Genomic DNA, 13,938 nt, shown 5'->3' on the forward strand with positions numbered 1-13,938 from the left:
ACGTATATTCTGTGGCAAAGCATTATGGAATTGGCTCTATCACTTTTTGTAGACCATACCAATATTATCCCTGACTCCTATGAGTGCTAAACTGCAACACTTATTGAACCACATGAGTTCGTCACTCTGTCTATGGTTTAACATAGAAGAATAAAATTTAAATGGTGATTGTTCAGTTTAATATGAAGGCATGGTTGTGTTATACCATTGTATTAGGGCCTGCGTCGAGTTTCCCTCTTCTTTAACACAATTGCAATTATCCCACCGAGAGGAATGCCACCTGATATTGCTCGATGTCATATAGTCTCTCGTGAAATTGTGGCTGCCGTATACCTGCCATCAAGCAGAGCAGATGTTGCACACATGGTCTCACTTAGACATTTAAATAGTTACAGCATGGCTTTTTGTGCCAAATCAAGAACCGATTGCAGTTCCTTTTGTGGAGGTTTGAGGATACAGAAGACCTGATTATTATGAATATCAGATAGATTGGTAACCATTCGCTGTAAAAACAATTTTTTGTCTTTTATGGCTTCTCTTGAAAATCCTCTCTATCTCTTTGCTGATGACTCCACTCTCTGCCGCTCCATTCCTCATCCCTCAGATGGGCAGTCTGCAGCCTCCTCACTCTCTGCAGACCTGGACAAAATCACAGACTGGTCAAACAAGTGGAACATGTCTTTCAATCCTGACAAATCTCACACTCTTACGATGTCTCTCCGAAAAGACCGACTGGACAACCCTCCCATCTACTTTCTGAATAATCCTCTCCAAGAAGTTCTGTCACTCAAGCTTTTGGGTCTCACTATCTGCCATGCTCTTTCCTGGGAAAACCACATTTCCAAGCTGGCCTCCAAAGCCAGTCGCCGACTGGGCATCCTCCGTCGTGCGAAGTCCTTCCTTGGCACACCTGAGCTCCTCACCACATACAAGGCTTTCATCCGCAGCTCAATGGAATACTGCTCTCCCCTCTGGGCTGGTGCTCCTGCCTCACACCTAGCTCGTCTTCACGCTGTTGAAACCAAAGCGTTCAGAATCATTGGAATCTCCCGTGATGACGCTATCTCCGAGGGCCTTTCACTTACTCACCGCAGGCAGGTTGGTGGTCTTTCCGTCTTCTACCGACTCCTCTCCGGCCTTGCTCCCCCAGCTCTCTCTGGGCTCTGTCCCCCAAATATTCCTGCAGGTCGCACAAGATCTGCCTGCAACCCTCTTATGGTTAAACTGCCAAAATCAAGACTCTCTGCTCACCTTCACTCCTTCATTCCTCTTTTCTCCCGCCTCTGGAACAAACTCCCTCACTCTCTTCAATCCCACTCCTCCCTCCAGGTCTTTAAAACGGCTGTTCACCACCATCTCTTATCTTCCCCAATCCAAAACCTTGATCTTTTCTACCCCCCTAATTTCACCCCAAATCCACTTTTTTGAGGTGACTTTTGTCTTCTTTCCTGGAAGTCCTTGGTGTCCTTGCGTTTTATACCTATCCTGCCTCCCCCCAGGCCCTCTCCCTCCCACACATCTCCCGATGTCCCTGCTCTCAAATGTTGTGTTTGTGTGCTTCCTCCCCTTCTCTCCCCATCTTGTCGACCGCTCCCATTTTTATATACTTTGTTTACTTGTTTGTTTGATTTGTTTGTTTGATAAATGTTAGCTCTTTCACGAGCCTCGACTCTGTATACAAAAAAAGAAGAAAAAAAAAAGCTTGTTTTTCCTCTCGTCACATTCAATTAAACATATCCTATCAGTATCTACCATATTTAAATAAGGCTTTCAGTAATCTTATCAAAGACCTTGACTCCAAAGCAAGCCTGCTTGCTTGTTGCCATTACTTTCTCCTTTTTACCTCCACCCAACAAAGGTGGATGGAGGTTATGTTTTTATACCTGTCTGTCTGTTTGTGTGCAGGATATATCAAAAATATGTGGACCGATTCGGATGAAATCTGGTGGACAAATTGTGTGTGTGACAAGGACAAATTGATTAGATTTTTGTGAAGATCCGAATACGGATCCGGATATGAGAATTATTTAATTTCTTAAGCGATTCTTCACCATTCAGTGATAGGGCCAAAATAATATATAGTATGATATTTCAAAAAGTTGTGGATAAATTATGACAAATCTTGTGGATGAGTTGGGTAAATGACAAGAACAAGCTGATTAGATTTTGGTTCATGTCAGATCCAGATATGACGGATCCAGATATTCTGGACCTATCAGTGGGATACAAAACGTAAACTGTTCAGCATGGTGGATGTATGCTCTCTGCCAAGTGCCATTCTAGTTGACAATGTGATTCAGTGTTTGGTTAATTTACAAGTGTTTTGCCATCTTGAGTTTTTGTTTTTTACTTGTTATTCTAATGCTTTGTATCATATGTATATACAGGTCCTGCGGGAGAGGAAGGAGCAGGAAGAGAAACACATGGAGCAAAGGGCTGCTGTGCGGCAGCAACTCGAGGTAATGGCCTGCTTGCAGGGGTGGTGTGAGCTATTAGCCTTCCTATGAGTTTCAAGATGCAATAATGTATTTTTACCAGGAGCTTGCCTGGAGGTATGCACACTAGCTTCTGCGCCATCTAGCCCGGTTTTCAAATCTCGTCCCAGCTATAAACTGTCATCCCACTGCTTCACAGATATGGATGAGTTGCCTGCTATCTCCGCCAGGTCAGCTGTATTGCTGACGATTCATCGATGTGCGTGCCGTCCCTCGGATTTGACGTTAAACTCTGTGTCCCATTTTTCAACATTAGTTGGACGTTAAATGCCCCACGGTATCATTCGTGAAGAGTAGACGAGCTATCGCCAACACCATGAACAAATTACAAATTCCTGCCCTAACCTACAGAGGCATTGCATCATATGCACCCTCACACCCCCCAGAAAACGATGAAACCCAACAGCTACATGCTGCATACAAAATGATAACTTTTCATCCGCTGCTCATACAGTTACAGTTATACGTTTTGATTACAATGTGAGGTTATGACTAGAATACCGGTGATTATAAGAGAGTGTCGGTGTAATAATTTGAGGAATGTTAACTTCGTTTATTTGCACTCTTAGTGCTGGTACGTTGTTATGCACTGCGGTAGTACCTCCGACCTGTGAAATATTGTGCCACGTTTGTTTGTTTTTTTGATCACATTCCAGGTTCAAATTCAAACGATTAGTGTCTTGGTTGCTGAAAAACATGACCTGCTCACATCCCTGAAGCACACTCAGCGGGCAGCAGAACAAAAAGCATGTATGTCGACTTGAAATTAGGACCTTTTTGATACCTGTTGAGAGTACTTTGGAGAACTGGCTCATTTTTACGTGCAAATGTTGGCCATCTATTTTATTTATTTAGAATCCTCTATCTTGTCTTTTCATTTCTTTATTCTTTCAAACATTTAGGGGGAAAAAAAATTCACACCTTGTTTGATGTGTCACTTGATTTGATTAATCACTATAATGATTTCATTGGGTTTTGTGTATTGATCATTGTGCAGGAACATTGTCGATTCCTGGCTTCTTGCTTTGCAGGTGAGGCCCAGGATTTGGCATCTCGGCTGCATGCCTCTCACCGACACGTGGTGGAACTGGAGCAGTCGCTGGCAACTGCTGCTTCCTACCACAGACATTTTGAGCATGTGAGCAATAATATTGGTTTTGTACACTTGTATTGCTGATGTATTTTAATAGCTTCGTAATGGCATTGCTTGGTAATGGTTTACAGTGAAACGGAGGGAAAGGAAGTGAGGGGTATAGGGGGTGAGTGGGTTAGAGGGAGGGAAAGAGGATGTGAAGGAGAAAGAGAGAGGGCTGTTAGAGGGAGAAAGAAGGGAGGGCTAGAGGGATACAAGGACAGGGAGTGGGTGGAAAAGGGATTATCACTATAAAACATGGCATCAGCAGGTGGATTTGGTTGAGGGTGTGCATACTCTTGTCATATTTACATATAGATTCTCTATATTAAAAGATCCTAGGCTATATTTTTGAAATCCTGTGCTTCTATGTGTTGGTGTTCTGGGCAATTTCCCTGCCGGAAGACTTACAACTGTGAATTACAGCACACAAATGATGAACCAGATGGCCTTCTCTCCCCGCTATCTGCCGTTTCACATACAAGTCCATAAGATAACTAGAACAGCACTCAATAGAGAGCATACCTCCGCCAGGTGAACAGTTTACGATTTGTATCCTAGAGTAGACCAGAAAATCACAATACAGAATCGCATTTAATCAAAATCATCTGTCCACAACTTTTGGAGATATCCTGCTATATATTGTTTTTGGCCTTATCTCCCAATGGTGAAGAATTACTTTAAAATTCTACTAGCTGGATCCGGATCTTCACCAAAATTGAATTGATTCTTCCTTGTCACACACAACCTATCCACCAAGTTTCGTCCAAATCCATCCATAGCTTTTTGAAATATCCTGCTATGTATCGTTTTTATCCCTATCTCCCAATGGTGAAGAATCACTTAAAAAAATTAAATAATTCTCATGTCCGAATCCATATTCAGATCTTCACCAAAATCGAATCGATTAGTCCTTGTCACACACACAACCTCTCCACCAAGTTTCGTCCAAATCTGTTCGCAACTTTTTGAGATATCCTGCTATGTATCGTTTTTATCCCGATCTCCCAATGGTGAAGAATCACTAAAACAAATTCAAGCAGCCAGATCCGAATCCGGATCTTCACCAAAGTCTAATCATTTTGTCCTTGTCACATACGCTACCTCTGCCAAATTTCGTCCAAATCCGTCCACAACTTTTTGAAATATCTTGTTCACAAACAAACAAACAGACAGACAGACAGACAGGGGTGAAAGTATAACCTCCATTCACCTTTGTTGGCAGAGGTAATGAGGAACATTTTCATTATACATCCAACAATTCCCCTCACTAACGTCCATTGGACGGAAGAGCAGTTTCCAGGTGACCCACCCCACAATGCTTTGCTTACCAGTTCCCCAGCATTCCGTACCACAATGCATTGTGTCCTCTCCCTCTCAGATTATATCTCACGCTGTGCATTGTTGGACCTGACTTACCACCATGTACTGTGCATTACTGTATTTTTATATTTGTGTGCATACCTTACCACAGTAATCGTTGCACAATGAGTGGTAAACAAAGTGGTAACAGAAAGGGAGAACCTGCACATAAGCGGCAACGCAGTAGTGTAATTCTGGATGTCAAATTTGACATAGTGAAACGAAACAATTATGACTAGCAACTGTACCCGCCCTATGGGCGGGGCTTCAATTGGGAAGCCGAAATGAAAAGGCAAAATATCAGAAATTGAAGGTTGTAAAAATATTTTAAACGATTCATATAAACATCCGTTGAATCATATCACACGCAAATCATCAAAATCTAAACAGTATCTTTAGAATTTCAATAAAAGCCACATCACTGTTCATATCGGTAAATATTATTCCATCGTGTTTCAAATCGTGATCGATATACTATGATCGTGATGATCGTGATCGTGAATCGTGATCGATAATCGTGTTCGCAATCGCTATGTCGTATGTACTCCCGATATGTGTACCAAATTCCCGATACGTGTAACTGTACCAAATCAACAGTGAAAAGGATTTTGAGCCGATCGCTGTTATGGCCTTGGCAAGATCGATGGAGACAGCGATCTGTTAGTGTATACACCGCCCAAATAGCTATGTGGAATTCTCTAATTTAGAGATTAAACGGCGTTTGAACTTTGTCCGAGGTCATTATTTACTTTTAATGATGTTTATATACGAATGATGTTTAATGATGTTTATATTGGTTTTGGGTCGTCCTTTCCGCATATCTCTTGGGATTGTGAGTTGGAGAGACGGCTGTGATGGCTGCGAGGGGGATGGAATTCTCTCAAGCAGGGATTCAACCCGTATCCTTATAAAAGGTCTTTGTCCGAGGTCACCGAGTCCGATCGGTGCAGCTGTGCAGCGATCGGTGCAGCCGTTTGTGCGTCACCCAGGAAAACAACATCAGGAGTAAAATAAAAGACATCGTCACAATGAACGTTATCGTCACAATGAACGTTATGCGAACGCGAATGTTATGCGGGAGTCCAAACCTGAGAATGCTGGAGACTAAAGCTGAAATTGGGAAAACTAAATAGCTTATTTTACTCCTGGAGATCCCAGGATTATCCACCCAAAATATCGTTGCGATCGGTTCAGCAGTTTTTACGGTACCTTCGAACAGACAGACAGACGGACGGACATTTGGTGAATTATAGTAAGGTGAACAACCCGCCAATATTGCTCGCCGTCCTGGGTTTCCACCGATAACTGTTCAAACTATTTTAAAGAATGCCAACAACATCTTGAAGAAAGGCCAGGATAAGCCTCAGCACTCAAATATATAGATAAGTCATCAATGAAGTGAGGTGATGGAAAAAAATGGGGAGAAGGCCCTCTGCCTGGATGGATGACGTCAAGAAAAGGAAGACCCCAATCAGTCTAGGTCTCCCAGGAGAAGGCTCTTAGCTTATTCAAAGACACCCAGAAGGAGTGGTGGAGAGAATTCTCACTGCCGAAGAGGAAAAATTTAACGCAAGCCGTGAATGGTTCCCTGATTTCAGTCACAGTATGCATTCAAGAACATCTGAGTGTTGGGCAAAAGTGCAAGTGCAAGTGCCGATGCTGACGCAACCGATGTGCTTTCCCACACATTGAAGGCAGTTATCAACGAAGGCGGCTATGTTGGAAATATATGCCGTCGAAGGCAGACATCTCTGAGGGGAAAAAGTGCTTCTGGGTTCAAGGCTTCAAAGGATCGGTTTCCTCTCCTCTTCGGCGGCAATGCGAATGGTGACATGAAACTTAAGCCATTGCTCGTCTACCGTAGTGAGAATCCTCGTCCAATGAAAAACTGTGTGAAATCCATCTTACTGTCGCTTGGAAATCTCACAGGAAGGCCTGGATTATGGGACAAATTATTCACGAATTGTTTGTGGACTACTTTGTGCCCGAAATGAAGAAATATTGTGAAAAGAACAATCGCGATTTCATGATTGTCCTGATTTTGAATAATGCCAGTGTGCATGCGTTGCACTATGAATCTTTATATCCAAATCCCAAAGTTGTGTTTATGCCACCGAGGACAACTTCGCTGATTCAACCGATGGACCAGGGCATAATCGCAACATATAAAACTTACTATTTGCGAACGATGTTCAGCATGCTCATTCGCTACAACACAACACAACAACATGCATTTTAAGGCCATTTTCCCTGCTAGAGCGGGGGTTAGCTACACAGATGAAAAAAGACAACTTACCGTTACAGAATTTTGGAAGGGATATAACATTATGCATTCCGTGAATATTGATGGTGCTGCTTGGGAGGAAATTGTTTCCCGTTCGAAGAACGGTTGCTGGCGGAGTGTTTACCCTGATGCTGTTCATGTTTTCACTAACTTTGAAGAGGTGCCCATAAGTAACGAGTTAGTGGAGCTTGCGAAAGAGGTAGGCTTTGATGAGGTGGAAGTTGATGTTGCAGAACTACGTACTCGAGTCCCACGCACAGCCTCTCACCAATGAAGATCTTGCCGAGTTGGATAAGCAGGTTGTCATTGAAGAAGTATGGATGATGACTACCCCAGTCTTCTAAAATGAGAGGCCTTACAACCAAGGTTCTGCGCTCCGTTTTTGACCTCGCTGAGCAGATGATTGAGATTTTCAGCGCTCATGACAACCTTCAACATCGATCTGCAAAGGTAGCATGAAGCATCAAACGACAGTTTGGCATGCTACAAAGTAATTTATGATTGGGTAAGCAGACAGCATTGGACGCATTCTTTAGAAAGCCGAAGGAACCCAAACCATTCAAGGAAAAACCAGGACCTTCTGGCCTCCAAAATAAGATTGCAACTGCTGCAACGGCCATATCTTCATATGATGTTGAGATGGCAGTGGCAAACCATCCCCCTGCATCTCCAACCTCTGCCGACCAACTTAAATGTTTTTAAAATTGTTTAATATATTGTATTTTTTGATTGCACAGGCTTGTTGAGTGGTGTTAGATAGGATGTAAACTAAGTGTGGGAATGCACTCCCTCCCCCCCAGCCCCCAGTTACATTAATTCTTATGGGGAAAAATTCCCTGTAGTACAGCGGATAACAACAACAATTGTACATTTTATGAGAAAAGCATGAAATTTCTCAGCTTTTCTCAAAAAATGCACAATTTGTTAAAATATGAGAGCTTATTAGCTGTACTACTGCTATCTGTCTTGTTGCAAGTACAACTTTTTTGGACGCATAGTGAGGACCTGAGGACCTCCTGTATATCTTTCATACGGCAATTTTCATTACAGGATTGCTTCCTACTTTCATTACAGTTGTCCATGCAGTTGCAGAAGGAGAAAGAAGAATGCAAGATGGAAAGTAACAGACTGAAGTATGTTTCTTCTGTTTTCATTTATATGCTGTCTACAACTCTTAATAATCGTTTTTAATATCCTTTTCTTTGTATGGAATGTACCTCATTGAAACTCTTGACTTAGTGGAGCTTTTGCCCAATTTTGTTCACATCACATTGTCATGGTGTTTGAAGGAAGGACAGAGAGGATTTGAGGCAGCAAACCTCTGAGCTTTCGGAGAGGCTGAAGAGCAAACAACATGAGGCAGAGAATGCGCAGGCCCAGCTGTTGGAAGTGCAGCGGAAATTGGAGCTGTCAGAACTGAACATCCAGCAGGTGCAATGGCTGTTCCATTTAACATTTACTTGAATCGAGTATTTATGTTCGTTTTGAGTCTTTGCTGACAGATGGATAGTTACTTTCTCTTGTTTTATGCACAAGCTTTTTGGTTGATCATCTTGTTACAGCTGAGTAGTGATTTAGGAGCAGCAGACTCGACATCACAACTGCAGATTGCTCAGGAGCAGGTGCAGAATCTGGAGCTGCGCTTAGAACAGGTAGATTTGTGTGGGAATGCCATTGTTTTATTTATTTACCCACACCCCCTCCTTCCACCCCCTATCCCTGCTCCTTCCACTGGGACTGCATTTGCCCGCATTTCTCATCACTCCCCAGGCTGAAGAAGCGGCTCGACAACTTGGTGCTGAGCGTGACAGGTTAATGCAGCAGTTGCAGGAGTCTTCCGTAAATTGGCAGGAACATGCAATACGTACCACTCAGCAGGTGTGCATCACAATATTTCTTTATTTCTTTATTTCTACAGTGACCAAGGGACATGGCCAAGTTTGAATATATATATATATATATATATATATATATATATATATATATATATATATATATATATATATATATATATATATAGTGCATTCAGAAAGTATTCAGACCCCTTCACTTTTTTCACATTTTGTTATGTTGCAGCCTTATGCTGAAAGCCTCTCAGTGAAAGACATATGAAAGCCTGCTTGGAGTTTGCAAAAAAGCACCAAAAGGACTCTCAGACTGTGAGAAACAAGATTCTGTGGTCTGATGAAACCAAGATTGAACTGTTTGGCTTCCGTCTGGCCACTCTGCCATAAAGCCCACATCGGTGGAGTGTTGCAGTGATGGTTGTCCTTCTGGAAGTTTCTCCCATCTCCACACAGGATCTCTGGAGCTCAGCCAGAGTGACCATCGGATTCTTGATCACCTCTCTTACCAAGGCCCTTCTCCCCCGATTGCTCAGTTTGGCCGGGCGGCCAGCTCCAGGAAGAGTCCTAGTTGTTCCAAACTTCTTCCATTTAAGAATTATGGAGGCCACTGTCCTCTTGGGAACCTTCAATGCAGCTGAGATTTTTTTGTAGGTTTCCCCAGATCTGTGCCTCGACACAATCCTGTCTCTGAGCTCTGCAGGCAGTTCCTTCGACCTCATGGCTTGGTTTTTGCTCTGATATGCATTGTCAGCTGTGAGACCTTATATAGACAGGTGTGTGCCTTTCCAAATCATGTCCAATCAATTGAATTTACCACAGGTCGACTCCAATCAAGGTGTAGAAACATCTCAAAGATGATCAAGAGAAATGGGAGGCACCTGAGCTAAATTTCAAGTGTCATAGCAAAGGGTCTGAATACTTATGTCAATGTGATATTTCAGTTTTTTCTTTTTAATAAATTTGCAAAACTTTCTAAAATCCTGTTTTCTCTTTGTCATTATGGGGTATTGAGTGTAGATTGATGAGGGAAAAAATGAATGTGAACGATTTCAGCATAAGGCTGCAACATAACAAAATGTGAAAAAAGTGAAGGGGTCTGAATACTTTCTGAATGCACTGTATATACAGTCACGTGAAAAAGGAAGTACACCCCATGTAAAGTTTTGACTTTTTCAACATATTTCAACATACAGCTATTTGATCTTCATTTCAACAATATTGATAGATAAAGGTGATATAATATAACAAATATCATGAAACATTTACATTTTGTAGTCCATTGTATAATTTAAATAAACATAAATGCAAATTTTGCATGTGGAAAAAGTAAGTACACCCTTGGCTCCAATAGGTGATATCACCCCCTTTGGCAGAAACAACCTCAAGTAGGCATTTCTTATAACTGTCTAACAGTCTCGGACATCGACTGGGAGAAATTTTTGCCCACTCCTCCATGCAGAATTCTTTCAGCTGTGCGATGTTTGAGGGGTTTCTTGCATGCACAGCTCGTTTCAAACCCCCCCACAACATCTCGATGGGATTTAGATCCGGGCTTTGACTTGGCCATTCCAGAACCCTCCATTTCTTTCTTTTCAGCCATTCCTTGGTGGATTTACTGGTATGTTTAGGGTCATTGTCATGTTGCAAGGTCCACCTTCGGTTGAGCTTCAACTTTCCGACAGATGGCCTCACATTATCCTTAAGCACCCTTTGGTACAATGAAGAATTCATAGTGGATTCTATGATGGTGAGCTGCCCAGGCCCTGATGCAGCAAAGCTGCCCCAAACCATAAGATTTCCACCACCATGCTTTACAGTTGGTATCAGGTTGTTGTGATCAAATGCTGTCTTTGGTTTTCGCCAAACATGTCTTATGGTACTGTGGCCAAATAGCTCTACCTTTGACTCATCTGTCCAGAGCACATTGTTCCAGAAGTGCTGGTCTTTGCTGAGGTGTTTATTGGCAAACTTTAGTCTTGCCCTGATGTTCTTTCTGGACAGCAAAGGTTTCATCCTGGCACACCTCCCATGTAGATCAAATTTGTGCAGCCTCTTTCTAATGGTAGACTCGTGCACTTTGACATCAACAGTCAAACAACAGTCAAACAACTTTGACATCAACAGTCATCAACATCAAAAAACAAACAAAAAAAAAAAAAACAGTGGCAAGAGCCACCTGTAGGTCCCGTGATGACATTCTGGGGTTCTTAGAGACTTCTTTCAGCATCTTGCGGTCTGGTTTCCGGCTGAACTTGCTTGGGCGGCCCGGCCTGAACAAGTTGGCAGTTGTTTGGAATCCTCTCCACTTGTAGATGATCTTCCGGACAGTCGAATGATTGATTTCAAATTGTTTGGAGATCTTTTTAAATTCCTTCCCAGACTTGTAGGCATCTATAACCTTCTTTGTGAAGGCCTCAGAGAGCTCTTTTGATCTAGGCATGGTGACGCCGCACACTTCAACAACAAAGAGCAAACCAAACTAAATGTCTGAGGTTTAAATAAGACAGGTTCCTCCAAGATCTTCACGAAGGATGTTCTAATCATTTGCACCTGAGCTGGTGCACCTGGTTCTAATTTTAGGTATTTGAAGTAGTGATAAATGTACTTACTTTTTCCACATGCAAAATTCGCATTTATGTTTATTTAAATTATACAATGGACTAAAAATGTAAATGTTTCATGATATTTGTTATATTATATCACCTTTATCTATCAATATTGTTCAAATGAAGATCAAATAGCTGTATGTTGAAATATGTTGAAAAAGTCAAAACTTTACATGTGGTGTACTTACTTTTTCACGTGACTGTATATTATATATATATATATATTGTTGCGGATTCGGGGGTCGGCGCTCCCCTTATCAAGGGGGGGTTAATCCCCTTGTCTTTTAAGCTGGCCGTCCCCCAATCCTGGAAATTAGGACGTCACTTCCGGTCCGTGGTAAGTCGGGTTGTAAGCCTAATTAGTCTTAGTACCTAAGTACTACCACCGGCCATGAAGCGAGGAGATAACTCCCTCCCGAGCCGCAGTGTTAATGGACACGCCGAGCGAAGCGAGCCGCGACTCGAGCCGTTAACAAATATTACACCCGATTATAGCGGTTTCCAAATCGTGCCACAGGTACTCAATCGAGAAAAGACTAAAGCGATCGAATAAGAGGAAACCAGAGTAAGGGAAGAACAAAGAGTGGATTTATTAATTATGTACAAAACCAAAAGAAGAGGAAACGAAAGCATGTACAAGAAGAAGAAGAAACAAAAGGACACAGGGCAAGCTTATCTAAACAGTCTTACTTACAACCCCGGACAAACAGACAGACTTACACGGGATGGTAGCTGGTAGGGGAGGAAGGCCCAGGCAGATGGGTCCAGGCAGGTAGGCTCCATCCAGGCTCCGGGTCCGCGGGCGAAGAACGGCAGGCAGCTTCGCGTGTTGTTGGCGCGTGACCGGACCTTACATATGCGAGGGGCTGGAATGCCGCATACGTATAGCGTGCCAAACGCTCTCTCTCTCCCGATCAATCAAGGTCCGTATCAAACAGGCAGTTCGTAACAAATGGAGCGCTCCTGGATCAGTCCGTTAAGAAACAATGTGCTCGCTCGCCCGACCTCCGCGCAGTCCGTTACGAAAGGAGTCCCCCGGTGCAGTTCTCTCAATAGCGTTACAATCAGACGTCTCTGCACAGTTCTGTTAATAACGACGGTCCCCTGCGCAGTCCGTGATATTTGAGCTCTCCCCGCGCAGTCTGTGATATTCGAGCTCTCCCCGCGCAGTCCGTGATAGGGCTTGGCGCGTGCGCTTAGATAGTGCGCTTATAGATCAATCCGCGCCACGCCCGCCAGCGAGCTCACCTCTGCCCTGCTTGGTTAGCGAGGGCTCACCGGCTCCGCCCTTGACGGCTCGTTGACAGGGCCACGCCTCGTTCTTGGCGCTCCGCCCCCTTCTTCTCCAAGCTTGACCGCGTGCGTGATGGCGTCGCCTGAGCGAACGCTGAGGCGGCTGCGGCTGGCAGAGGCGCGTAATACAATTTGGAGAGAGAGACTGGCAAAATGGACGGAATGGGGCCTATCTTATTTAATTAATGCAACACAGATTCAACTATTGGGAACACAGCCTTATCTGAAACACATATTAAGGAAATAACTGAAAGTCCTATGGTGTCCTACGTGTTGCTGTGGCCTAACTATAGGTGCGACCTTTGACCTTATTAAATGATGGGATATTTACAAGAGTTATTATTTATTTACAAAAGTGAGGGTTCTAAAAACCGCAACAATATATATATATATTATACTATACAGTAATACCCCAGCCTACGTCATTAATTGGTTCCATAAGCCGTGACGTAACTCGGCTTTTGATGTAAACCGGGCGTAATGCCTTAAAATGAAGACGAACACCGTAAAACTAGAGTAAATAACTGGAGGAGGCTGCGGCTTCGCCCTGAATCTTTTTCCGCTCCCCGTCGGGAGTCCCTCCGTTGTTTTCTATCGGTTGGGTCTTCTCCTCGAACAGGGTGACCGGCACGGACGTGTCGACCGTGAGCTGGCTTGTGTGTCGAGTGGCTCTGTGGCCCGCTTCACCACGGCGTGCTTTACCCAACGTGTCCGAGCAGTTTCACCGGTGGTCGTGTCGTGTCGTCTGTGACGAACGAACGAGCTCAGGGTTCCGTGAAGCCGGCCGCCCCGGGGATCGACGCTCGCCTCCTAAAAGTAGGCGTGCCCCGTCTTTCCTCGAGCGGCCGAAGTTGCTTGCTTCTTTTTTTTTGGATGATGCGATATACGCAGAAACGACGACGTACAGGCAGGCATTTGC

General features: G+C 43.5%; 1 protein-coding gene across 6 annotated transcripts in view; it reads left to right on the plus strand.

Annotated features, from left to right (window-relative positions):
• Positions 1-13,938, plus strand: part of LOC137413186 (golgin subfamily A member 2) — a 96,602-nt gene that overhangs the window by 20,863 nt on the left and 61,801 nt on the right. For 5 of the 6 annotated variants that reach the window (XM_068098581.2, XM_068098584.2, XM_078783466.1 and 2 more), the window contains 7 exons: positions 2,388-2,459; positions 3,152-3,245; positions 3,527-3,633; positions 8,348-8,406; positions 8,563-8,704; positions 8,836-8,925; positions 9,044-9,151. In XM_068098581.2, the coding sequence (XP_067954682.2) occupies positions 2,388-2,459; positions 3,152-3,245; positions 3,527-3,633; positions 8,348-8,406; positions 8,563-8,704; positions 8,836-8,925; positions 9,044-9,151 (672 nt within the window). The remainder of the gene's footprint in view (positions 1-2,387; positions 2,460-3,151; positions 3,246-3,526; positions 3,634-8,347; positions 8,407-8,562; positions 8,705-8,835; positions 8,926-9,043; positions 9,152-13,938) is intronic. The other variant, XM_068098585.2, reaches the window with a different exon arrangement.

The sequence above is a fragment of the Myxine glutinosa genome, chromosome 8 (assembly GCF_964187855.1).
Source record: "Myxine glutinosa chromosome 8, kmMyxGlut1.1, whole genome shotgun sequence".
Classification (NCBI taxonomy): Eukaryota; Metazoa; Chordata; class Myxini; order Myxiniformes; family Myxinidae; genus Myxine; species Myxine glutinosa.